Source organism: Rousettus aegyptiacus, unplaced genomic scaffold (assembly GCF_014176215.1).
Source record: "Rousettus aegyptiacus isolate mRouAeg1 unplaced genomic scaffold, mRouAeg1.p scaffold_m13_p_11, whole genome shotgun sequence".
Lineage (NCBI taxonomy): Eukaryota > Metazoa > Chordata > Mammalia > Chiroptera > Pteropodidae > Rousettus > Rousettus aegyptiacus.
The window spans coordinates 60,129,768-60,156,294 of record NW_023416286.1 but is presented as its reverse complement, the minus strand read 5'-3'; the positions used below and the strand labels follow the sequence as shown (position 1 = coordinate 60,156,294).

General features: G+C 37.5%; 1 protein-coding gene and 3 pseudogenes across 3 annotated transcripts in view; 3 read left to right on the top strand and 1 right to left on the bottom strand.

The window, feature by feature from the left end:
* The window catches only part of DZIP1 (DAZ interacting zinc finger protein 1), a 51,401-nt gene extending 39,884 nt beyond the window's left edge, over nucleotides 1–11,517 (bottom strand). For 2 of the 3 annotated variants that reach the window (XM_016158628.2, XM_016158630.2), the window contains exons 1-6: nucleotides 11,204–11,517; nucleotides 10,447–10,544; nucleotides 9,881–10,100; nucleotides 8,742–8,971; nucleotides 8,064–8,621; nucleotides 68–152 (exon numbers count right to left, since the gene is read on the bottom strand). In XM_016158628.2, the coding sequence (XP_016014114.2) occupies nucleotides 68–152; nucleotides 8,064–8,621; nucleotides 8,742–8,777 (679 nt within the window). In that variant the 5' untranslated portion in view covers nucleotides 8,778–8,971; nucleotides 9,881–10,100; nucleotides 10,447–10,544; nucleotides 11,204–11,517. Of the gene's footprint in view, nucleotides 1–67; nucleotides 153–8,063; nucleotides 8,622–8,741; nucleotides 8,972–9,880; nucleotides 10,101–10,446; nucleotides 10,545–10,961 lie in introns of all 3 variants that reach the window. The other variant, XM_036228872.1, reaches the window with a different exon arrangement.
* LOC118609668 lies at nucleotides 4,228–4,345 on the top strand (annotated as a pseudogene).
* Nucleotides 11,518–21,339: 9,822 nt separating the features above from the next.
* On the top strand, nucleotides 21,340–21,458 carry LOC118609838 (annotated as a pseudogene).
* Nucleotides 21,459–26,062: 4,604 nt separating this feature from the next.
* On the top strand, nucleotides 26,063–26,181 carry LOC118609906 (annotated as a pseudogene).
* Nucleotides 26,182–26,527: the final 346 nt, after the last annotated feature.

The following is a 26,527-nucleotide window of genomic DNA, read 5'->3' as shown; positions in this document are numbered from 1 at the left end:
TACTGAAAAAAGAAATAGGTACCAGAAAAAAAAAACACAACTCTTTGAAGTTGAGCTTATTACTTACCAAGGTGAGAATCTTCAGGGTGGCGGCGCTGAATATGACTCTGTAGGAACGCTTGATTCATAAAGGCCTTGTCACAAAAATGGCACTGAAAAGGAGTGAGAACAAATCCACGTGTCCGTAATGTATAAAATTAAAATTGGGGCACCTGAAGCACTACCTCTTTGGGGCTTTCCCTCAAAAGATACGATCCCAACAAAGGATACTGAAAGCATGACTAAAAAGACAGATATAAAATGAGGCTGTGCTTCCCAAACTGAGCACAAGGAAGTGGAAACTATTTTTTGATATAACATAGCCCATCACAGTGCTTTCTGGAACTCCTGAGGCTGCTCTTGTTTAAACTGGCAGTGCCCAGGCTGCCACCACCAACTTATTCAGGACACTCTTGTTTCTGTCCCTCAAGTAGGCTGACTTCAGAGCTTTGGTATGAGCTGGTCCCCTGACTGAATCCTCCCCAGGCCTTTCCATGGCTGACTCCTTCTTGACATTCAAGATGTTGTTTATGGAGCGTCTTCCTCACTGGGGGTTAATGGCACATCCTCAACATGATCCCCAACCCCAGTCATTGTCCCATCACAGTCTTATTTTCATTATTGCACATGCGATAATGAAATAATGACCAGTTAATATTTTTACCTTTATTTATTTCACTTATTTAGAAATAATTTATTTCACTTATTTAGAACTCCTGGCCAGTTCTTTCTATATTCCAGAATATCAGCTTCCTGAAAGCATGGACTCTATCTTATTCATAGCTTTACTCCCAGAGCCCAGCATTAATAAGTAAATGATTGAATACATGCTTAAAAAGATTTGATCTCCTAATATGAATTTGCTAGGAAAAAAGCCAATTCCACCAATATCTCTGTTTTCTATACTAATTCGGCTTTTGAGCAAAAATTCAACTTGTTTCATCTATATCCTTGCCCCTGGACCAGCCTGAAGTAAATCCTGAATGTTATATATTTCATTTGTCAATATTTCAAAACCTATCTCTAAAAGGACATTTTTCTAACATAATAATATCATTATTTCACCTTTTAAAATGTGAATGTTAATGATTTAATATCAATAAACATCTAACCATTTGTTATTTTCCCCCACTATTTCATACGTTGTCTTAGAAGAAAATTTTACAGTTTGTTTTGCATCAGGATCCAAATAAGGCCATCTCCTGCATCTAGTTATGTCCCCTAATTCTCTTTTAGTCTATAGGTTGCCCCTCTATCTCTCTTTTTCTCTTATAATTCTTTTGCTGAAGGAACTGAACATTTGTCTTGCAGAGTTTCTGTCAGTTTGGATTTCACTGTTTCATCTCCATTGTGCTATTTATGTGTTCTTCTATTCGTGTACTGCCTTACTCTTAATCAGTACAACTGCATCGGAACTTCAGGTTCTGGTGTCCCAGAAAACTAATGTTATGACGTATTTCTTGGCACTGCATCTTACAGAATCTTTAAAGCATCTTTTTAGCCTTCTCTGTTCGTGATGACCACTCTGGTTGCCTCATAGCATTTTAGGGAATGCCCGCACTGACTCAGATGTTAAGTGTAGCCACTAGGGCTATCACAGCAATAAAGAAAATGATGAGGAAGCGCAGAACTTTTAATTTCTAAAAATGGAAAAAATAATATATTTAACTATTTGAATAATACAGAGGAGTCATGAGCTCAGGGTTCCTATTCCAAAAAGAAAAGACTGACATTCTGACTACATTGAAAGAGGCTTCCAGTTTCTGGATCCAGTTTTCTGGGCTTTAAAATCACCACTCCATCCTAACAACAAGCAAAAAGTGAACACACTGAAAAACAACTCTTTTGGGATATGTAAGAGAAAGACACAGGGCAAATCACTGTCCCCAAGCTGGGAGAGGCAAGCATGGCTTACCAGAGCACAGACTCCCCAGCAAAAACCCCCACGGGAACCAATGCGGGCAGAGAGAGGGTCTGAGAGTTAAAAACTCCAGGTAAGAGGAGAATTTTCCCAACTTGATAAAGACTATCTACAAAAACCTACAGCTAACATACTCAATGGTGAGGAACTCAAAGCTTCCCCGCTAAGATCAGGTACAATGCAAAGATGTCCCCTCACTGCTGCTTTTCAGCATCTTACTTCAAGTCCTAGCTAATGTCATAAGGCAAGAAAAGAAATGAAAGATATATAGACTGAGAAGGAAGACACAGAACTGTCTTTGTTCATAAAAAAACAGGACCGTCTATGTAGAAATTCCTAAAGAAGAGACCAAAAATTCGTGGAACTAATAACCAGGTATAGCAAAGTTGCAGAATATACAGTTAATATACTAAAGGCAACTTCTGCCCTATATTGCGGCAATTGTAAGTGGAATTTGAAATTAAAAACACAACATCATTTACATTAGCACTCCCTAAAATGAAATACTTAAGTATAAATCTAACAAAATATATACAAATATATGAAGAAAGCTTCAATATTCTGATTAACAAAATCAAAGAAAAAACAATATCCATGTTGATGAATAAGACAACTCAATATTGTCAACATGTCAGTTCTTCCCAATTTGATCTATAGATTCAATGCAGTCTCAATCAAAATCTCAGCAGGTTATTTTGTGAATATCATCGAACTGATTCTAAGGTTTATATAAAGAAGCAAAAGACCCAGAATAGCCAACACAATATTAAAGAAGGACAAGATTGGAGGACTGATGCTACCCCAACTATGAAATTTCTATATACAAAGCTACAGTTATAAAACACGATGGTATTGGCTAAAGAATAGATAAATAAATCAATGGAACAAACAGAGCCCAGAAGTAAGTCCATATAAATACAGTTACCTGATCTTTGACAAAAAAGCAAAAGCAATATTATAGAAAAAATGTGTGTGTGTGTGTGTGTGTGTGTGTAAAGAATCTAGACACATAGGATTTAAAATAAAAGAATCTAGTTACAGACTTCACACCCTTCACAAAATCTAAGTCAAAATGGATCATAAACCTAAACATAAAACACAAAACTAGAAAACTAGAAAACAACATGAGAAAACCTAGATGGTCTTGGGTATGGTGATGCCTTTTTAGATATAACACCAAAGACACAATCCATGAAAGAAATAATTGATAGGCAGGACTTTATTAAAATGAAAAACTTCTGCTATACAAAAGACAGTATCAAGAGAATGAGAAGACAAGGCACAGACAGGGAGAAAATATTTGCAAAACGCACAACTAATAAAGAATTGTTATCCAAAATATACAAAGAACAATTAAAACTCAATAAAAAGAAAACAAACAACCCAACTAAAAATGGGCCAAAGATCTTGACACCTCACCAAAGAAGATATACACGTGGCAAATAGCATATGAAAAGATGCTCCACATAATATGCCATGAAGGAAGTGTAAATTTAAGCAAGTTACCACTACAAATCTATTAGAATGGCCAAAATACAGAGCACTGACACCACCAAATGCTGGTGAGGGTGTGGAGCAACAGAAACTCTCATTCATTACTGGTGGGAATGCAAAATGGTACAGCCACTTTGGTGGTTTCTTACAAAGCTAAACATACTCTTACCATACAATTCAGCAATCACGTTCCTTGGCATTTACCCAAAGAAGTGGACAACTTATGTCCACACAAAAAAACCTGTGCATGGAAATTTATAGCAGCTTTATTAATAATTGCCAAAGCTGGAAAGCAACCAAGATGTTCTTCCGTAGCCGAAGGTATGGATCACATTTTATTTATCCATACAGACAATGAAATATTATTCAACACTAAAAAGAAATGAGTTACCAAACCATGAAAAGACATAGAAGAGCCTTAAATGCATATGACCAAGTGAAAGAAAGCAATCTGAAAAGGCTACATCTTGTATGATTCCAACCACATGACATTGTGAAAAAGTCAAAACTACAGAGACAGTAAAAAGATCAGGGCTTGCCAGAGATTGTGGGAGTGGGGTGGTACGAATAGGTAGAGCCCAGAGGATTTTCGAGGCAGTAAAAATATTGTCTATAATACTAAAATGGTGTGTCATTTGGTTCATCAGTTGTAATAAATGTATTCTTCTGGTGTAGGATATTGATAATGGGAGAGGCTATGCAGGTGTACGGGCATGGAGTATATGGGAAAATTGCTATAGAAAAAAATTTAAGTTCACGAAAAAACCTGCATCGTCTACGGCCACGCCACCCTGAACGAGCCTGATCCGTCTGATTTCGGAAGCTAAGCAGGGTCAGATCTGGTTAGTACTAGGATGGGAGACCACCTAGGAAGACCAGACGCTGTAGGTATAAAATAAATAAATAATAGGTAGGTAGGTAGGTAGGTAGGTAGGTAGGTAGGTAGGTAGGTAGATAGATAGACAGACAGACAGACAGAGAGACAGATAGATAGATAGATAGATAGATAGATAGATAGATAGATAGATAGATAGATAAGGGATTATAAACTGACAAGGTGCTTGCAATCTGTGAGGTTAACCAAGGGTTGCCTCACCTAAAATAAAAAATAAAAAAAAAACCTGCACAAGACTGTTCACATCAGCATTATTCATAAAGCCAAATACTAGAACCAGGCAAGATACCCATCAAAGGTGAAAGGTTAACAAACTCTGATACGTGTACACCATGAAATACTTGTCAGTTAAAAAAAAAATGAGGGATTATTGATACATGCAACAACTTGGTCTGTCAGGCCCCAAAACCAACAGTATCTAGCTGATCTACCACCACTATACTTTATATAGAAGATCTTACAATAATAGAAGCTTAGTAGAAGTCAGATCATTCTTTACAACAAGGAGTAGCAGGAGGTTTGGGAATCCTATTTATTATGCAAAGACCCTGTCTTGGAAATAATAAGGTTCCTTCAGGATAAGATGGCAGGAAAGAATTCTATATGACCTGAAACCAAATTTCCCCATTACTAAAATAATTATAAGACTTTTAAAATTTGTATCCTCTCAAATCCTTTGCATTTAAAAAAAATATAGTTACATATATATATGACAAATATTTATATATATGAATTTGATACACAGATGAATGATATAAACTATTTCAAAGGAATAGCCCTTAAAGCATTTTTAGAAAAGAAAAAAGTGACACAATGAATTTTAAAAAGTTAAGTACTATTAACCATCTATAGAAAACAATCTGGTGCTCTTTCCATGGTAACCTCGAGAATAGAATATGTCAAATTATGTTCAGTATACTTGCATTAAAAGTGGAGACTACATATAGATTACATGCTAGGTAAAACATGTAAGTGTCTTAATACGATTTCTATCCACAATCATTAAAAAATGAAAAACATTTAGTGTAATGGAATAACATGAGAATTTAGGATTTCTTTACAAATATGAAGTAGAATAGAGGTTCTCTCTTCCTCCGGATTTTTGAGACCTCTCAAGACAATGCAAAGGAGAATAGTGGATAAAGAAACCAACAATTCCACTGCGCCTACATTGAGGTAGGCCTTGTTGCAGTATTATCTTTATCTTAATTTCCATGGCCTCCACTTTGTCCATGAAGAAACTAAAGCTCAGAAAAGCTAAATCACAACATTATCAGTTGTATATTTTAACCTATGTCTGTCTGACTGCAAAATGCTTGCTTTTCTATTTCTTAACACTCATCTCCAACTTCAAGAGGCTGAATAATTGGAAGCAGGAACAGAAATTCACTGGCAGATTACAAAATCTGCTTGTGTTGCTACAACATGAAGAGGAATCTAAGTCTTCTAGCTATGAAAATGAAAGGTCTTCTTAGAATGAGTCTAAATCCTGTTATGATATCCTGGGACATTAAAATTTTTTAATTAAAAAAATAATTTGATAGCCAGCTCATTAGTACACACAGGCCTTTCTTTATACACATGGCCATCAGACTTCCCCATCTATTAGAGGACTCTATTTAAACACAAATTCATGACTGCATACTAAAGTCAAATAACTATTTAACCAAAATCAATTGTCTTTCCCAAAAATGGATTTTAGGGCAAATATTCCCAGTTTAGGAACTTCCAGTTTCAATGATTATAACACTGTACAACTCCAGCTAGCTGATGTGCCAACTATTCTTAGCAACAGTCTTTGACTATCCGTTCCTGAATCACTGATTCTTACAACGTTAGCACTGTGACTTCTGGCCTTCTTTCCTCTACCCCTACTATATGATGAGCTCCAAAAAAAAGTCTGAGGATTTGCAAAAAGATCACAGGTAGTCACAGCTCACTTCTGCTGACACTGCAGAAATCAACATCCATATGTAAGATGCTATTTACTGAGCCTTCTTCATGCTTTATATATATATATATATATATATATATATATAGTCTCATGGGATTTTTAGAACAACCATAAAAGGTAGCTACTACCAGTGTTCCCATTTTCCTGATAAGGAAACTGAGTCGCAAAGTAGAAAAGCTAGGATTCAAAAACAGGCAATTAGCTCTGGAATTTTAACCCTAAAGTACTCACACTGCTCAAAGACTCCATAAAGCACAATGCCAGGCCACTTAATATAGGGCAGAGCATACCTGTACTACATGGGAAAAGGCAATCTGGTTACTCCACCTGTTCCCCGTCATACCTGGGCATACAGCTTACACTGTCATTCAGAGAATCAGAATAGCCTAGAGTGGGCAAGTGTCACTCATTTGATAAATTGATCCATTATCTTTTTATCCTTATATAACATTCACATTCTAGATTTACTAAGAGTTATTTCTATGGTAACTAAAATAATGAAAAAATGTTTATTAACATAAAATTTCTATAGGCTAAAGGTTTTAACTTTCACTAGATTACTACCAAATCTTGAGTAAGATAAACTTTTTCTTTTATCTCATTACAGGAAATATATTTATAAAGAGCCATTTTAGCTCTATTTATAAATATTTGATTTTTAAATACAAAATGAATAGGCAATTATCGACATCAAATATCATTTGACAATTATACTTCAAGGTGGTATTCCCAAGACTAAACACTAAGCCTTTCTGTTCACCTGTCTTAGTATACTTCTCTCAATGCTCCTGGTGAGTCAGTCCTAAGCACTATTAACCCCACCATTGTCTGCACCTTACACCCAGTTCTCTGCATTCATAATTACCAAAAGGCACTGAGGCCTTTTAAGCCATATTTAGCCAAATTTCTGGAATGTAAGGGCCTGAAATCAACCTTGCCAGTCTGTTGCTTACTTCAATATCTTTATGAAACATTGTTGATACCTTTTTTCACATGTTGCATCTAATCAAAAAATATACATACACTGATTTTTGTTATACTCATAAGTTACAATATTTCTCTTGGGTTCAGTGTCCAACCCGTAACAGTTGGAGATTGACAAAGAAAAGCAAAATTTTTTACTTTTCAAATACTGTTGTTATATTAGTGAATGTTCATATTCTTAGAAAATATACACATTGAAATATTTAGGAGTCTGCGACTTAGTGTCAAATGATTCAATAATATGTATATATAGACAAAAGAAATGAAACAAATGTGGCAAATGTTAATAACTGGCGAATTTGTTTGAAGGGTATATGGGAGTTCTTTGCACTACTGCAACTTTTCTGTATTTTTAAATAGATTTCAAAATCAAAAATGAGAAAAATCCACAAATGTAATCATTCCAGTTTGTTTGGTGGCCGACCTCAGTCTCAATGTGTCCAGGGTTTATTTTTCATTATACGGATTAGCAGGAGGAAACAGCTTCTTAAACAACCAGCATTTACATAACTTCAGTAAAGCACTGCAGAGTTACTTGTTTAATTATTAATCCTATGGAAGTCTACAGAAGGTAATGAACCATGTCATCTGTTGGTTAAAATTACTGTTTTGCTTTAAATATGCTGTTTCTTCTGATTTACAGTATGAATCTTAACAAAAGCAAAAATAACGACAAAAACAAAAACCAATAATATAAAGGACTCTCAATATCCTGGCCAGTGGGAATTGAGGGATTTTTTTGGATTATGAATTGTAATCACAACGCAGTTTCCCACCTGGTAATAGCTCGCTTTGGCTTCGATCATCATCTGCTGGGTGGAAATCATCTTTTTCCTGCGTTTACACTCTTCCTTGAGTAACTTGATCTCTCCAGCCTGCTTGGTGAGGAGCTTCTTGCTCTGTTCGCAGTCGGCCAGGCTGAGGCGCAGCCGCTCCTCCAGGTTGTGCAGCTGCGAGGTGAGGAACTCCTGCGAGTGCAGCAGGTACTCGATGGTGAGCTGCGCCAGGCGGATGAGCTTCAGGAGCACCGGGTCCACCCCCGACTGGCAGTGCGGGCACTTCTCGTCCTCCAGCTTGCAGAAGGTGATGTTCACGATGTTCTCCTGCAGCGTGAGCACATCCACGGCCCCCGCCACCTTGTCCACGTCGATGGCGCTCAGCCGCCGCCAGTCCACGCTCTCCAGCCGCGGCCGGAACTGGAAGAAGGGCAGGTGGCCCGATGCCGCGCTGTGGGGGACAAAGGCCATGGCGGCCGCGCCCGCTGCAGCGGCTGTGGGGCCATCAGGACCCTCGAGGCCGCTGCCGAGCGAGTAGTAGACCTGCTTCTGGAAGGGCTGCGGGAAGGAGACAGAGCATGGGGTGGCAGTGCAGCCAGGAGTCCCGTGGACCCCCCTCCCCGCACCCCCCTAAACCGTGCATCTGCAGGCGGGCAACCTCGGCCTCCAGCCTCTTACCATGCTTGGAAGCAAATCGGCCACCTCTGCGGGCATAGGAGGAGGGGGCGGTCTTGTCTACCCGGGCCGCCGCCGCCCCACCCCTCAGGAGAGGGAGAAGACCGGGTCCCCGAAGGAAGCGGCGGCGGCGGCCACGGCCTAAGGTCTGGCCGTTGCCACGGCAGCGTCCGGAGCTGGGACCAAGAGCAAAGGGCGCGCGGCCCCCGCGTGGTCAGCGTTCGCCCAGGGCCCTGCGGAACAGAAGACCTCTTACACCAGCCCGAGTGGACACATCGGTCCACCCAGAGAGGGTACCTCCTGAGCTCCAGCTCCCCAAGGAACCACCCTCTCTGGCCTTTAGACAGGACATTCCGTGTCCCTAAAGCGCGGGAAGCCACATTCCCAGGTCCTAGCTGCGATCCTCTGGTTACTCATTCCTGTCCTCGCCTTAGGTTTTGAGATTACAAACATCTATTCGGCCTCATCTTTTACACACATCTCAGAAAACATTCAGCAACAAAACTATGTAAAATTAAACGGGATGGAGGGAGACTGGCTGACAAAGGTCACAAAGACACTCTGGGGTATAATAAAAATGTTCTATATTTTCAATGTACTGATTACCCGAGCATATATACATGTGACAAAATTCATCTAATTGCACACTGAAAATTAAGGGAGAATTTTGTGTATTTTGCCTTGAGTTGTTTAAAAAATTAAATTTGCAGTGTAATTATATTTGATGGCAGGCTTTTTAAATTTCTTATATGTGAGATACTTTTTAATTTTTTTGTATTAGTTTCAAGTATACAGTATATTGATTAGGCATTTATATAGTTTATGAAATGATCCCCCTAATTGCTGCTTCTTTCCTCTGGTTTCCCACCTAGCCAATATATTAATGCTAACTGCATTTGCTATGCTATGCTCCGCATGCAAGATACTTTTTTAAATGGACTCTTTCTTCCTCTATGGGTTGGCCATGTAAATATGACATTCTCATAGAAGTAGAAACTGAAAAACTTCCTCAAATATTTAGTTCCTTGTCTTTCCAAAAAGTTACATTTTCAAAACATGAAGGTAAAAAAAAAAAAAATTATAGGGATGGGAACTAGAACCATCAGGTTTACCATCAAGTTTCACAGAGCCCTGGTATTTACCTTATAAACTTGTGTAGCAGCTGCATTCTGTTTTTTGGAGAGGCCAAAATATTTCTAGCAGCAATGTGTAGACCTCAGGCCTCTCATTTTTGGGGTCTTCTGGTGGGGGCAGCTGCCTATGGCTACCACAGAGACCAGTAAACTGAGGAAAAGCCAGACATTCCTCAGTCCACCAGGGAGTCCAGGCTTGGACCAATCATCAGGAAAACTTTTGTTTTTCCTAACGGACAAAGAACAGAAGAAGAGAATTAATTCAGAGTAATAATAAGAAGCAACGCTATTATATTAAATATTTTTAGTACCTTCCAGATATTGTGAACTACAAATAAACCTACATAAAAGCATTCAGGAAACAAGTATATACTTCAAATGACTTCATACATCCAAATAACATTTAATGGAACTTTAGGGGGAATACTACTACAGATCCATTGAGGCCAGCAAAAGTCTTAACATCCAGGTTCAAAGTTTGAGTATTCCATTTACTTGCTGCCTGACCTAGAACAAGTTATGTCAGCCTTAGGCCTCATTTTTCCTATCTGTTTAAAGGGCGTCAGGATACCGACCTGGCAGGTCTGTGAACTGTGGACTCCATCCACTGGCCTTCAGAATCAGCAGGAACAAGAGCCGTGGTCTCTCTTGCTCACCATTATATCCCCAGCACCTAGCATAGGACAGGCAGCGAGAGGCATAAGAATTAGCCGAACGGACACGTGGATAAAGAATGATCGTATGAATTAGGCGCTTAAAGTAAATGTCAGCTCCCAGCCCTTATCCCTCGTATTTGTGCCTCTGGCCTGTTCCAGGGATCCACTCCTACTCTGGGACCAAGTCCTTTGGAGCTGAACGTGGGGGACTATCCGCGAGCAGCCGTTGCAGTCCCAGGAGGAGGCGCGCGGGGCCCAAGACATCCATCTCCCTCAGCCACCGCCGCAACTCCTGCCCCCAGCGCCGCGCTGCTGGCCACCCTTGCCCCTTGACTGAATCTCCATCGCAAGATGGCCGGAACAGGAAAGAAGGGGGTACGCTTTCCCGTTGCCTCCGCCACCCATCCCCTGGCAGGGCCCCTAGCCCGGCGCACCGCAGGGCCGGCTCCGGAACCAGCAAAGACAAAGGCCGGGAGACGTGGGCTAAAGTCGGGCCTCGGCGCGGTCCCTTTGAAGGCGAACGGGATGGGGTCTGCGGCAGACACGCCAGCGGGGTCTGCAGCGTCACTGCTCACAGCCAGGAAAGCGGGAGGAGGACCGGGCTTCACGGGCACCAAGATGCTCTGTCTGCCATGGGATTCCACCGGCGCCTGGCGCATCTCAGGCCTCGGCTCACCCCAGTTGCGCGCTCCTGGGCGTGAGCCCGGCGCTGCAGGCAGACGGGGGCGTCGCTGGGGACCCAGACCCCAGAGGTGCTGCTAGTGCTTGGCGGGCCCGCAGAGGCCGAGGAGCAGCTGAGCGGGAAGCAGCGGGCCAGCTCCTTCTTCCAGGGTGCAGGATGAAGCCTGTCTGGCTGGGGCAAGTTGTGGCGAGGCGGGCCGTCTGGCGCTGCTCCTGGCCCTCCCAGATTCAGGCCGCTGGCGCCTCGGGATTCCCCACCCCCCTCCCGCCCCCCTCCCCTCGAAGATCTTTCTCGGGCCTCTCTCTCAGCGTCTCAGCTCCTCTGGCAGCTGGGCGGGACTGTGCACGTCTAGACTGCAGCGCTAAAATGCGCTCCACCAATCCGGCTGTTGGTGCAGACACGTGGTGCCGGGGGAAGCTCTGTTGCTAGAGTGAGATGCTCTCCCCAGGAAGGTTTTTCAAAGAGAAACAAGATTCACTCCAACCCTTCGGTTGGCCTGGCCCTCAGCTAGCTAATTGCCCATAGGGTTTTATTTGAAGTCGCTCCCAAGAAGAGACTCGTTTCAATTGCAGAACTCTGCAGATGCAAAGGACCTTGAAAAGGCTATCTAATGCAGCACGGCATTTGAGTGACGTGGAAAACGAATTAGGCACTTTGAGCCCAAGCACACAAGCATTTAAACCTATGTAGGTTTCTGCATCCCTTTTGGTTATGCCCTCTTTAGGACAAGAGACAAGGATCTCTGTTGATAGAAAATTCGTCCGTGCAGGGAGCAGGGAGACGTAGGTCAAGAGTAGTGTGACTGTTTAACCTAAAATTGGAACACGTGGTCTGACCATGGGGCAAAATTCAGTATTTTAAAGTAATGAGCAATCCAGAAAGTATGCATTTTTAGCAACCATGAAGTTGACTCAGATTGAGAAATTTCAGTGAATCTTTTGCAAAATTTTAGTGTCTGCTGTAGCAAAAATTGTTCTTCAATTAGAGAGGAGTAACTATAGAATTTTTGCTGGATGACAGCAGGTTATCATAAAATGTCTTTCCTTGTGCTTCACCCTGACAGATTCAACTTTATTTAGCATGATGCTTCAAACATAGTAATAACTCATTAAGTATTTATGTTGAATTCTTTGCTTTAGTTTTTACTTGAAAACATAAGGCTTAGGACAGCCTTGGTGGGATTTTTTAATTTGTCTAATTTTAAAATGCTTAAATTTAAAAGAGAATTCAAGATCCCTCTAAAAATCCTGTAAAGTGGTATGCCAAAATTTCTGGGTAGACATTTCAGGAAATATGAGGTACATAGGCCAATGCTCTTTAAGGTGTGTATGCATGCGCGCGCGCGTGTGTGTGTGTGTGTGTGTGTGTAATATGATTGTTCAATCATACATTCTTCGTCCTTTCAAATTTCTTATGCCAGTTATCACAGCCAAGCTGGAAGTAGACTATGAGACCCACAGTCTGTAAGACCCTCAAGTGTTCTAGCACACTGGGCACATTTAGTAAGTGCTTGAATAAATATTGGACAGCAATGATTATTTAAAAAAGGAAAGGGAAATATTGGTAAATAGTGATAATTTTTATGACAAGTAAATAAAAATGTAGCTACATTTGTTTCAAATTTTTGTTTCTATTTCTCATTTGAAAATATCAAGTGTGAGAAAATGAAAATTACATTGGAGCAGGCAATTGTGGGTAGTGATTAGCATGGGATCTATTTATTATTAAATATTACCAGTTCTCAAAGAAATAAAGCCAAAGTTAGATATCCAAATTGAGACTATGAACCAAAAATAATTAAAGTATTGAATCAGACAAAACATCTGATTTCTGCTTTTCCTTTTTGATCACCTGGCTAATGTCTTTTAGCTATCATTGTAATGTCATATATAGTACACAGAAGAGTCTCTAAAATGTACATGTGCAGTTTTAAAAATAACAGAATGAACACTTGTATACATACCACCAAGGTTAAGAAATAAGACATTCTTGGCATTTTGGAAATGCACCTCCTCAATCACAATCCTCTCCACCTCCTGTTTAACAGTTTCCTAATTTTTGGATTAAACCATTACTTTTTCCTATAGTTTATATTATTATGTATAATCTATCTATATATACACATACATATATATTATACATTATATATGTACATGTTATACGTATTATACATATATATATACACATATTATTATTTACTTTTGAAAAGTGAGTAGCAAGCATGAACTGTGTAAAGATGAGTCAGATGAGTATCTAGGACTGTACTGCCTTTATGCATAGGCAAGAGAGTTTCGCACTGGCCTGGCCCTTTAGAATATCCAAGAAGCTAATGGACCAGGTCTTCCTATAGCCTGTGCTCTCCATTCTATACTCTTATGGTCGAGTACACAGGGTGGCCATGGAAAGTAGTACTAATTAGAAGTACTCAATAGTGCAGACATATAGTTGGAAGGCATAAACCCCTGCATATAAGTCCCCTTACTAGTCAAGATGGTGTCAGGGTGGGAAGAGAAGAGTCACTGCCTGGGAGCTTGGCTGAGAGTTCTGAAATCCTAAATTCAAACCTGGTTTTGCATCCTCAGTTTCCTTTGGGTAACTTAAAATGTGATGTTGCTGGCAGTTGTGGATGTAGATTGCAGACTCTAGAGCAACCATTAGAAAAAATCAAAAAGAATAAGCGTGCTAAAAGAGAAGATAAAATGTTCAGTTAAAACCAGAGAAGGCAGAAAAATGGAGAGAAAAGAAACAAAAAAGTACAATGAATAGGAAACAGTTATAAACATGGAAATATTAACTCAATTATATCAATTATCATTTTAAATGTGTATGATTTAATCAAACCAATTAAAAAACAGAGATTGTCAGAGTGGCTGGGGAGGTGGGGAGGGAAAGCAAGACTCAGCAATGTGCTACCAAAGAAACTCACTTTAAATGTAAGACTCAGGTGAAAAGTGAAGGGATAGAAAAATATACACCATGCTAAGAGGAATCAAAAGAAATCTGGAGCAGGCATATTAATTTCAGACAAAACAGACTTAAGAACAAGAGAAATGGTCAGGGATTAAAAGGAGTACTACATAATGATAAAGGGGTCAATATTCCAAGAAAACATAATATAAGAAGAGAGTGTCAAAATACGTGATGCAGAAACAGATAGAACTGCAAGGAAGAATAGACAAACCCACTATATGGTTGGGGACTTCAACATTTTTAATAGTTGACAGACCAGTAAAGACAGAGGTGACCCAAACAGCACTATCAACCAGTCTACTCTAATAGAATACTCCATCCAACAAGAGCAGAATATACATTCTTCTGAAACTGACGTGGAACATTCACGAAGATAGCCCACATTCTGGGACATCAAACACAGCTTAACAAAGGTAAAAGAATAGATACTCAAAATATATTCTTGAACCATGATGGAATTAAACTAGAAATCAATAGCAGATAGATAGAAAATCCCAAAATATCTTGAGATTAACTGACACATTTCTATATAATATGTGGGTCAAAGAAGAAATCTCAAGAGAACTTATAAAATATTTTGAACTAAATGAAAATACAACTTACCAAAATTTGTGAGATGCAATAACTATAGGGCTTAGAGGGAAATTTGTTTATTATAAGGGAGTCACTAAGTCACCAAGTGGAGGGCAATTAGGTTTTCTTTTTGAAGGAAAGAAGTATTAATGACTTTGAGGCCATATTTTGAAACTATCAGAGCAACTAACGCAATCACCTCCCTTTTCTTTGTTCCCTGGTGGCCTAAGTGTCAAAAATGGCCTAGTGGCATTCTCAACTTAAAATTCAATTGAACCATTAGTGTTGCCTTTAACTGACTCAGAGTAGGAAGGTAGGGTTAAAAAGCAAAAAAACAACAAACAAGCAAACCCCCGACCTAACTCTCAAGGAAAGTGGCTCGGTCCTGGCATTTGCAGTTGGCTGGGAAGGGTCACATAAATCAGTAAGAACTTGTGGTTTGATGAGTTGCCCACACTTTGTGGAGCCGCTTGATTAATTTATCACAACCAAATATTCATGAGGGTCAGACTCTTTTTATTGGAATCTGATTACCATAGCCACAGTACTGTCTACTAGGATAACCAAGGTCAATTTACCTCCAGCCTCTGCATGGTCACAGACATCTTGAGCTCCTCTCACCCCGCTGTGATCTGCGAGCCCATTTCAAGGGCAGCTCTTGCACTCAGTTTTCTGATTCTAGACAGCACTTTTTGTAAGAGTTGTCACTTTCTTCAGGAGCTGGATACAAAATGTGATTTTTATGCCTTCATACCTTCTTCCTTTAATGTGTCCTCCTGCTCTGTAGAGGCCAGAAAGCTAAAAACTATGCTCACCAAACTCCTTTCCAGCTCCTATTCTGGAAGCAAATTGATGTCTGCCAATTAGATACACTCCTGAATGATTTGAAAAGCAGAAGTGAGACAGAAGCTATTTTCCTGCTGTTGTTTTTGCTGGCAAGCAAGGTTATGCAGATCAGTGTCAAAGGGTAAAGGCAGCAACTGAACTCATGTCTAGTCACAACTTGCAATGCGTGGAGTGAGTGTTGAGACAGCAGTGACTGTACTGGCTTTTTTCTCAGAGGATCAAAATTCTCACCTTCACAGTTACAATGCTGCCCCTCCTCACCCCACCCTTCTCTAGCCCTTTCAACAATCGTGCAAGCATCTAATTGGGTATAATGACCTTAACTGCTTAAACTACCTAGAGTGGCTTTCACATCCTACACTAAAGCCACACTGATACCCTATACCAATCTATATTTTTTATGAAATACAAGTTTGTATTAAGGATCTAAGGAAGTTCCTGGAATAGGTGAACATAATCTATCCAATCAATCCTTTATTCCCTTTTCCTGAAGTCTTTGAATTCCTTCCTTTAAACTCGTTAAGGAATTTCTGTCTTTGGAGATGTAATTTGTTGTTCAGTGCACATTTACATTGAACAGCCTTTCCCCAACATGTTACACACTGAATACACAATCACTGGGAAGTGCCCATATGTATACATTTGGCTTGATCCAAAATAGGGACCATGCTTCTTTACCTAGCAACCTCATTATCTATTCCCATATCCTTCTAATTTTGGAGGTGATATAAATTAGCAAATTCCTACAACTTTCTTTAGATTTCTAACTCCTCTGTTCCAATATCCAGGATTGCCTCACCCCCATACCTCCATCCCCAAGGCGATGCTAATTTGTATTCTGGATGTCATAGCAACAGTGTGCCTTGTCTCCTGAGAGGATAATTGTTAGTTCTCACCAGCAAAGGTGGGCAAAACTTCCTCAGCCAAAGAAAGCAAAGCGAGGACTTATTTTAGGATGGTTTGAGGACTTAAGATATTCTATTGTCAATGGCTCTCAAACTTTTATCAGAGATTTTTATGGAAAACTTGTTTAAACACAGATAGTTGTGCCCACCTGGAGTTTCTCATTTAGTAGGTCTGGGCTGAGGTCAGAAATTTTCCATTTCTGACAAGTTTCTACATGATACCCCTTTGAGAACCACTGCATTCAGTCTTACAAATCCTCTTAATATCTTCATTTCCACTTGTCTGGATCCACTGTCCTCTGGTCTACAGCCTTCATAGGTTTAGGGATACAGGGCATCATGCTTGCAACTTCCAAATAGATGAGAGAGAGAGAGAGAGAGAGAGAGAGAGAGAAAGAGAAAGAGAAAGAGAAAGAGAAAGAGAAAGAGAAAGAGAAAGAGAAAGAGAGAGAGAGCTGATAAAGCAAATATAACAGTATAGCAAATTGAGGACTCTGGATGAAGGGTCTATGAAGAAAGATATTTGTAATAGCTTTGTAACTTAAAAAAATACATAGGATATAAATTTATTTGTCTTATTTAAGAGAAGGCCAGAAGGGGGCAGTGTGGGTCTGTATGGCAGCTCCATGACATTAATAGGCACCGAAGCTTCTTCCACCTTTCTGCAATCTTGGATGTGTCCTGCCTCCTTACGGTAGAAAATGGGTGCTGCAGTTTCAACATCACATTCTCAATCCAGGCCACTGCAAAGAGGAAGGGGAGACCTATCCTTGTAACATTTAAGTATAAAATTATGTCAAAATTAAAAGTTAGGAAAAACAAGTAATATATGTAAAAACATTTTTTAAATGAAATTTTAATAATTATATCAGCTAGCTATCATACTTGGGGCCCTGACAGTAATGAATTCAACCTGATCTGGTAGAGGACAAAAATGAATTCAGAAAAAATGTCTTTAGGAATGACTCATAGGAACAATATTCTGGTGTTCATGTATATCCAAAATTGCTGATCTGTGGCCATTATTCTTAAATAAAATTTTCTCAATCGTGTAATAGCATTGACTGTTTAGAAATGACTGACCCATCGTATATTTACTTCCTGTTATAATGACTTGAACTTTTTGTCCAGCTGTTCGTAGTATTATTTCTTTTTCTTTGCAATTCAGAAAAAAATTAATTTTACTTAGATATGTCTCAAACGTGACAGTTCTGAGAATTTTTCCAGTAAATTCTTTTAATGCACAAAGTCAAGTCCTCTTTTATTCTTGGAAATTTTTCTTCTATTATATGTTAATACATTTGTTCCCTTCTATTATTTCCATTTTCTCCTTTGGAAACTCTGAAGTGTATGTATAATTGGATATTGTTTGCCTGTCTTCCACATCAATTCTTTTTCTGTTAATCCTCATTTTAATAAACATTTTTATTGAAAGTATATTATACATATAGAAACCACACAAATAGTAAATGTAATAGTTTAATTGAATTCTCACAAAGTTAACACACCTAGGTACGCAGTACTGGCATTTTAATTCTTTTAAATATTTTGCTAAATTTCATCTTGTTTACTTTTCTCATCCTATACCCTATGTCTCTTATTAGGCTTTGGCACGGCTTTCCTTTTCAGCTGGACATTGTTGTGAGGGCTTCTTATTTTCTTCCACATCTTCCCTGGGTTCTGTCAGCTTTCAATTCATCTCATTTTTATTTCTCCATTTCTTTCTCAAGCTCTTCATCTCTGCTTCCTCTGAGATGTGCATTAGCAGGCATCCTCTCTTGATTCCTCTACTGTTTGGCATCCCTCCTACTACACTTTCCTGGGGGTATAATTTTCTCTTTTTTATCTGTCATTGTGGCTTCAGGTGATTTCCAAGAGGAAAGGAAAGAGATGCTGATTTGATACTACTATCTTCAAAACAGAAGTTTTGATAAATACCAATTACTGAGTTAAAGCAGTTTGCTTTCATTTTATGCTGAGATTTTTTTCTTTTAAACATGAATGAGTGCTGTGTTTTAGCTAAAGAGTGAATCTGTTGAAATGATTTTTCATCTAAGTGTTAATTTGATGTATTTTATTAAAAGATGTTTTGATGTTGATCTACCCTTGTGTACCTGGATAATGTCTTCTTGGTTACCTTTTATTTTCAACTGCCTGAATTTGATTTGGAAATATTCCATATAAGATTGCTTTATCTAACCTCATAATTTGGTGATGATTTTCTTGTCTTTCTAGTTTTAGCATCAAACCTCTCAACATGAGTTGGAGAGATTTTCCCCTTTTAAAAATATTCTGAAATACTTTGTACAAGATAGGGATTACAAATCTGTGGGGGCCAGGTGGATTTTTTCAGTGTGAGATATATAGTTACCAATTAATTTTCTTCGATAGCTATTGGCTTATTCCGGCATTCTGTTTTTCTTTTTATGCCTACTTTCAAACTTATTGGTGTAAAGACATTCAATGTTTTAGCTTATAAATTAGAACATCTCTACCATATTTGTGGTTGGATGTTCCTTTTAAAATTGTAATGTATGCTTTTTCTCCATTTTTTAAAGCTGGCTCTATTTTTGTCTATTTTATGACTTCTATCAATAACTAGCTTTTTAATTTAGATGCCTCATGTTTCTTCACTACTCTAGATACAATAATTTCTACTTATTTTAAAAATTGTTTATTTTGTTTCTTTCTTCTTGTTCTGTAGTGTTTCTAGCATCCTGAATTGATCGCATCACTTATTTTCCATTTTTATAAACTGAAAGCATTTAAGGCTCTGAAGTTCTCTCCAAATACTTGCTTTAGCAGCATTCCACAAATTATGATAATTTAGCATTTCATTATCATCTAGTTTTGTATAATTTGGAATTTATGTGATGATTTTTGCCTTTAACGTAACTAATTTAGAGACACATTTTTTTTTTCCAAACACATGAATTGGAAAACTCTATTTATTGTTGACTTTCAGTTTAATTGCATTATGGTAGGAGAACATGAAATGTATAATAACAATTCTTAGGAATTTGTAAAACTTCTTCTGTGGACTAGCATTTGGTGGATTTTGCAAATGTTCCATATATTTAAAAAAAGTTTCCCTTTTGCTAGGCAGATCATTTCTGTCTACGTATAGAGCTGTTACATAAAGTGTTAGACAAAACTTTTTAAACTTTTGCTCACATTTACTAAGATGTTCTAAGAGTTTTCAATCCTTACTAAGATTTCTGTGTGTGCTTGGTCTAAGAGTTTCTGATATTGATAGGTTTTAAAACGTCTTTTAATATTAATTTTTTCACTTTGTGTTCTAGTTGTGTGTGTGTGTGTGTGTGTGTGTGTGTGTGTGTGTTTGTATTAGGGTTTTTTTTTTTTAATTTCAGGGACAAGACTTTTTTAATTTTCAAGATTATTTATTAATTATTATTGTGGGTTAAATAGTACTCCTTACCCCAAAATTTATGTCTACTCTGAGTCTCAGAATGTGACTTTATTTGGCAATAGTTTTTGTAGATGTAATTAGTTGAGAAGAAAAGGAGAGGACACACCAAGGAATGCCGTACAGAAATGGAGGCAGAGATTAAGATGATACAGCTACAGATTAAAGAATGCCAAGGATTTCTGGGAGCCACCAGAAATTAGGAAAAAGCAAGGAAGGATTCTTTTTAGAGACTTCAGAGAGAATATGGCCCTGTCAACACCTTAATTTTGGATTTCTACTTCCCAGAACTGTGAGAAAATAGATTTCTGTTTTAAACCACCCAGTTTGTGGTAATTTATTGTGGCAGCCCTAGGAAATTAATACAATTATTTTTTAGATCCACTTGTTCTTACTTGTTTCATACTTTCTTTCTTGTATTTATGGATGTGATTTCTTTATCCATATCTGTAGGCATCTTCAGTCTATAAAGTTAATTTCCTCTTAAGTGAGTTCAGGTTCAGTTGTTGATTTGTTGCTGGTCTTCCTTAGCATTAGAGTTCTTGCTATGTTTTGAAATTTTATTTTGCAGTTCCATTTGGAAGTAAAAGGTAAAGGTAAGATTTTGTTTGGTTGTTTTTTGTTTTGTTTTGTTTTTCCATTTATCTTTCTCTTTGTGTTTACTTTCTCCTTTCTCATAAGATAGTTGCAGGCTGGAACAGCAGAGTCAGGAAGGAGCAGCTTGATTCCACATTCCTAGGTTTCTACAATTTCATGTCAATAAGTAGCCATACTAGAGCTGCTGCTGGTGCTGGTTTCAAGCGGCAAGAAAAGGAGAGTGTCTCTGCATTACTTTTGGTGCCTTTTTAGATCTAAAACATAGGTCAGTAATCCTGTGGCTTCTGCTTACCGATAACTTTTTGGTGGCTTTTTTCTCCCCCTTATTTTTAGCCCATGGAACTATTTATCTTCGCTTATGCTCCAGCTAGGTCCTTGTGTTTGCTTCTTTTCTTTTCTCATTTTAGTTTCCATGTTATTGCCATGAATTTGTAATAGAGATTCAACAAGTAAACCTATGTTATTTTGTTCTCTTGCCAATTGGTCTTTCCAGAGCCTAAAGAGCTATAAAAAGTATTTTAGCTTATACTTTTGTATTGCAATTAAAGAGCAAACTGAATGAAGGCAACCTGAAGACTTACTTGGTCCTACTCTCTTCTATCCCATTTATTAACACCAAAATACATGGCATGTCAGTTTGCTTCTTTCCACCTCCATCTCTGTAGTTAGTCACCACATTTCAAGCTACCATCATCTTTCACTTGGCCTATAGCAGTAGCCTCATAACTGAGCAAACTGCCAAACCTTCCACAATCTATTTTTCATAAAGCAAGCCAGAGTGATCTCTTTTAAATCTAAATCTAGTAACACCAGCCTAGGGCCATGCCACTCGGAACATGCCCGATGTCATCTGATCTTGGAAGCTAAGCGGGGTCGGGGCTGGTTAGTACCTGGATGGAAGACCACTTAGGAATACCAGGTGCTGTAGACATAAAAAAAAAAAAAAAGGAATAAATAAATAGTATAAATAAATAAATAAATCTAGTAACACCAGACTACTGCTTGAAAACCTCTGTCGACTTCCTATTTTCAAAAGAATAAGTTTTAAACTCCCTTTTAATACCCTAAATGGCATTATATGATCTGATTCCTGCCTACCTCCTGCCATTATGTCATACTATTGTCCCCAAGTTTGTTGCATTTCGACATACTATTCCTGAAACACACTAAGATTGTTTCTTTTTCAAAGCCTTTATATTTGCTATTTCCCGTCAGGCTCCTAAAGCAACCTGCTCCTTTCATAAATCAGGTCTCATTTCTCACCCCACCCCCTACTCCTCCACCCATCATCTCTCAGCAGTCCTACTGGCTCTGTCTCCAAAGTATATTCCACATCCTACCACTTCTTTCCATCTTGACCATTATAGACTTGGTGCTTAATGACCTAATTGGTCACCCTGTTACCACTCTTGCTCGCTGTAATGGGTATATACCAGGGCTCATAGACTATCAGAGCACCCCAACAAACTTTCTGGTCCCTTTGGAACTATGTGGAGTCATGTCACTAGTTATAGTTAGCGAAAATGTTAAGTGACATGTGTCATGACTAGATTTGAGCTCTACTTTTCTTTCTATAAACAGGCAACCACAAGACCTGGATTCATTATTCACTACTAGTAGAGAGCAGTACAGAAGTTGCCAGATAGGGAGTTTCATAGGCACTATCTTGGACTTCGTGTGCTTTCAGTGCATCCCAGAAATGTTGATATGTTGTTTTTTTCATTTTTGTTCAGTTCAAAATATTTTTAATGTTTTTTTGAGACTTGCTTTTTGACCCATAGATTAATTAGAAGTGTATTGTTTTCAAGTATTTGGAGATTCTCCTATTTCCTTTCTGTTATTAATTTATAGGTTAATTGTATCATGATCAGAGAATGTATTCTACATAATTTTAATTTTTTTATAATTTCAATTTTTAAAAATTGGTTCTGGTTTATTTTATAATCTAGGATATGCACATGTTTCACTTAAAAAGAATGTGTATTGGGTGGCATTTCTAGAAATGTCAATTAGATTCAGTTGGTTGATGATCAGTTCGGCTTTTTCTTTCTGATTTTCTGTCTACTCATTCTATGAATTAAGAGACGAGTTTTAACAACTCTAACTAACATTATAAATTTGTCTCTTTGTTTTTTCAGTTCTGCTCATTTTCGCTTCATGTATTTTGAAGCTCTGTTCTTAGGTTCACATCATTTAGGATTGTTAGGTCTTCCTGGGGAATCGATCCTTTATCTTTACTAATGTTCCTCTTTATCACTGGTAATTTTTAGAATTTGAATTCTGCTTTGTCTAATATTAACATAATCAGTCACTCTGGCTTTCTTTTGTTGATTTTTTTTTTCTACAGCTTTGCCAAGAGTTTTAAAAATTGTAAAAAATACATAACAAAATTTACCATCTTAACCATTTTTAATTGTACAGTTCAGTAGTGTTAAGTATATTCACACTGTTGTGCAAGAGATCTCTAAAAATTTTTCATCATATAAAACTGAAATTCTAAACAATTCTCCACTTTTTCCTCTCCCAGGCCCCTGGTGACCATCATTCTACTTTGTTTCTATAGATTTAACTACTTCAATGCCTTTTGTGCCCAGCTTCTTTCACTTAGCAAACTCTTTTTCAAATTTTATCCACATTGTAGCATGTACCAATAATTCATTACTTTTTAAATAGCTAAATATTCTATTTATGGATTTAGCATTGTCTCTTGTTGACAGACACCTGGACTGTTTCCACTTTTTGACTGTTATTAACATATAATAACAAGGAACATCAGGGGATAATTTTTTGTGTCAACGTGTTTTCAGTTCTCTTAACTATATATACCTAAGAGTGGAGTTGCTGGGTCATATGGTTAACTTTATGTTTAAGATTTTGATGTTTAACCATTTTCTAAAATAGCTACATTGTTTTATATTTCCAATAATAATATATGAGAGTTTCCATTTCCCCATATCCTCACCAACTCTTGTTATTGTTTGTCTTGCTTATAGCCATCCATCCTAGAAGGGCTGATGAGGTGGTATCTCATTGTGGTTTTGACTTTCATTTCCCTAATGACTAGTGATGTGAAGCATCTTTTCATGTACTTATTGGTCATTTGTATACCTTCTTTGAAAAAATGCTTATTCAGATTATTTGCTCATTTTTTAATTAGGTTGTCTTTTTATTCTTGAGTTGTAAAAGTTCTTTATATAGTCTAGATACAAGTCCCTTATCAAATACATGATTTGTAATTTTCCTTCCATTTTGTTCATTGTTTTTTCATTTTCTTGATAGTGTCCTTTGAAGCACAAAAATTTTAAGTTTTTATAAAATCCACCTTACCCAATGTTTTCTCTGTGCTTGTGCTTTTGGCTTTGTATCTTAGAAGGTTTTAATTATTTCAAGATTATAAAAATCTACTTCTGTTTTCATCTAACAGTTTTATAGTTTTAGGTTTTACATTTAAATCTAAGATCCGATTTGAATTACTTTTGTGTATGGTTTAAGGAAAGGGTCCAACTTCAATCTTTTGCATATCAATATTCAGTTGTACCAGTACCATTTGTTGAAGTGACTACTTTTACCCCCACTGAATTGTCTTGGCATCCTTGTTCAAATCAATTGACCGTAATGTGAGGTTCATCCTACCTTCTAGGCAGCTTATAGTCAATTCATGTTTTTTATTATCCATTGTAACACTATCTTCTAATTATCATTTATAACATTTACATTTAATGCAGTTGTTTATATGTTTGGATTTAGATGTAAAAATCTAAAAAACAATTATTAAGCCCTTATGATTTGTGTTATTATAGTAATTTTATAAGAAACATTTTAGAAGCATTTGCTATTATAATTTCACTTAGTTAATTCAGAAATTTAGGAAGTTTAAGTTTTGAAGCATTTACCCATTGTATATAGAATACAATATTATATTATTATTAATTTTACATAATAAAATCAGGAGAAAACATAGAGTTGTCTCTATTTTTAAATTTTTTATTGAGATATAAATGACATGTAACATTGTATTAGTTTTTAGTTATACAATATAATGACTTAAGCTATGTATATACTGCAAAATGATCACTACAATAAGCTTAGTAAACATCCATCACCACACATAATTACAAATTTTTTTCTTGTGATGAGAACTTTTAAGATCTACTCTCTTAGCAACTTTTTTTTTTTTACAGTGGAAAAGAAAAATTTTATTAGAAAGGAAAGTACACTTCCAGAAGAGGCAGTGGGCCTGAGAGAGAAGTGTGGCTCAAAAGACTCTTAGCAACTTTCAAATACAATTCGCCCTTGAAACACATGGGTTGAAAGTCCACATATAACTTTTGACTCCCCAAAACTTAACTACTAATAGCCTACTATTGACCAGAAGCCTTTTTGATAAAATAGTAAACACATATTTTGTATGTTATATGTATTATATACTGTATTCTTACAATAAAGCTAGAGAGAAGAAAATGTTATTAAGAAAAACATAAGCAAGAGAAAATACTCATTGAAAAAAATCCTCATATAGGTGGACCTGTGGTTCAAATGCTAGTTGTTCAAAGGTCAACTATATATAATATGGTGTTGTTAATTGTAGTCATTGCGCTGTATATTACATCCCCAGCACTTGTACTTTTTGACCCAGTTCACCCATCTTCCACATACCCTTGCCTCTAGCAACCACCAATTTGTCCTCTGTATCTATAATTTCAGTTTTTTTTTTAGATTCCACACATAAGTATCATCATACAATATTTGTCTTTCTGTTTCTGGCTTATTTCACTTAACATAATGCTTCAAGTTCCGTCCATGTTGTTGCAAATGGCAAGATATTCTACTTACGGCCGAATAGTATTCCATTGTGTGGGTGTGTCCATGTATAGATATATATATGTGTATTCATATGTACATATATGTATATATATCACACATACAATCGATCAATCACGGTTTTTCTATCTATTCATCTGTTGATGGACACTGATGTTTGCATGTCTTGGCTATTGTAAATAATGCTTCAGTGGACAAGGGGTGGACATAGAGCTGTCTTTAAGTCAATATTATTAACTTATTCTAGTTATCTAAGGATTCATCTATTTATCAGAAATATTACATGAACCTTTTTAAATGCCATTTTAAATCTCATATTTCAGAACCAAATGTTAAAAAATCTTTAAATCATGCTTCAAAGTTTCTATCTGATGTTGTTAACCAGCTATTATTTACATGCACTTGTTCACGTTTTAAAAACAAAATAAATGCAGTTTATCAAATTTTCTTTCTTGTAGACATTTTGAAAGATTATCTGCATGAGAATATTCCTAGAGTGAGTATATACAATTTCCCAAGTGAGGGGAAAAGAGGAGGAAAACAGGAAAAAAAATTGAAAAGGAGAGAGGATCTGGTTTTAGACAACTGAGAAATTATCTCTGTAAAGTCCTAATTCTCTTTCTTCTGCAAAGATAGGGGAGAAAGTTTAGATGCAGAAAAACTCATTTTGACACAAAAGAGTCATTGCAGTTGATTTTAAAATATTCAGGCCTGGTCTATAGACATGCTTCCCTGAATGTGCCTGGTCCCTTCTGATCTTAGAAGCTAAGCGGTGTCGGGCCCTGTTCGTACTTGGATGGGAGACCATGTAGGAAGACCAGGTGCTGTAGTCGTTAAAAAAGAATATGAACAACTGGCATTTCAGGTCTTTCATAATTATTTTTAATAGATTTTTAGTTTTGAAATAATATTAGAGTAAATTTGTAAGGATAGTACAGAGAGGTCCTCAATTACTCTCACTTATTTTCCCTTATAGTTAAAATCTTACGTAACTGTGGTACATTGTGAAAATTAAGACTAACAATGGGACAGTACTATTAACTAAACTTGAGATTCTAATCAGATTTCAGTTGTTTCCTGAATAATATCCGTTTTCCATTCCAGGATCCAGTTTAAGACAGCACATTTCATTCAGCTATCATGTCACCTTAGTTTCCTCTGGTCTGTTATAGTTTCTCA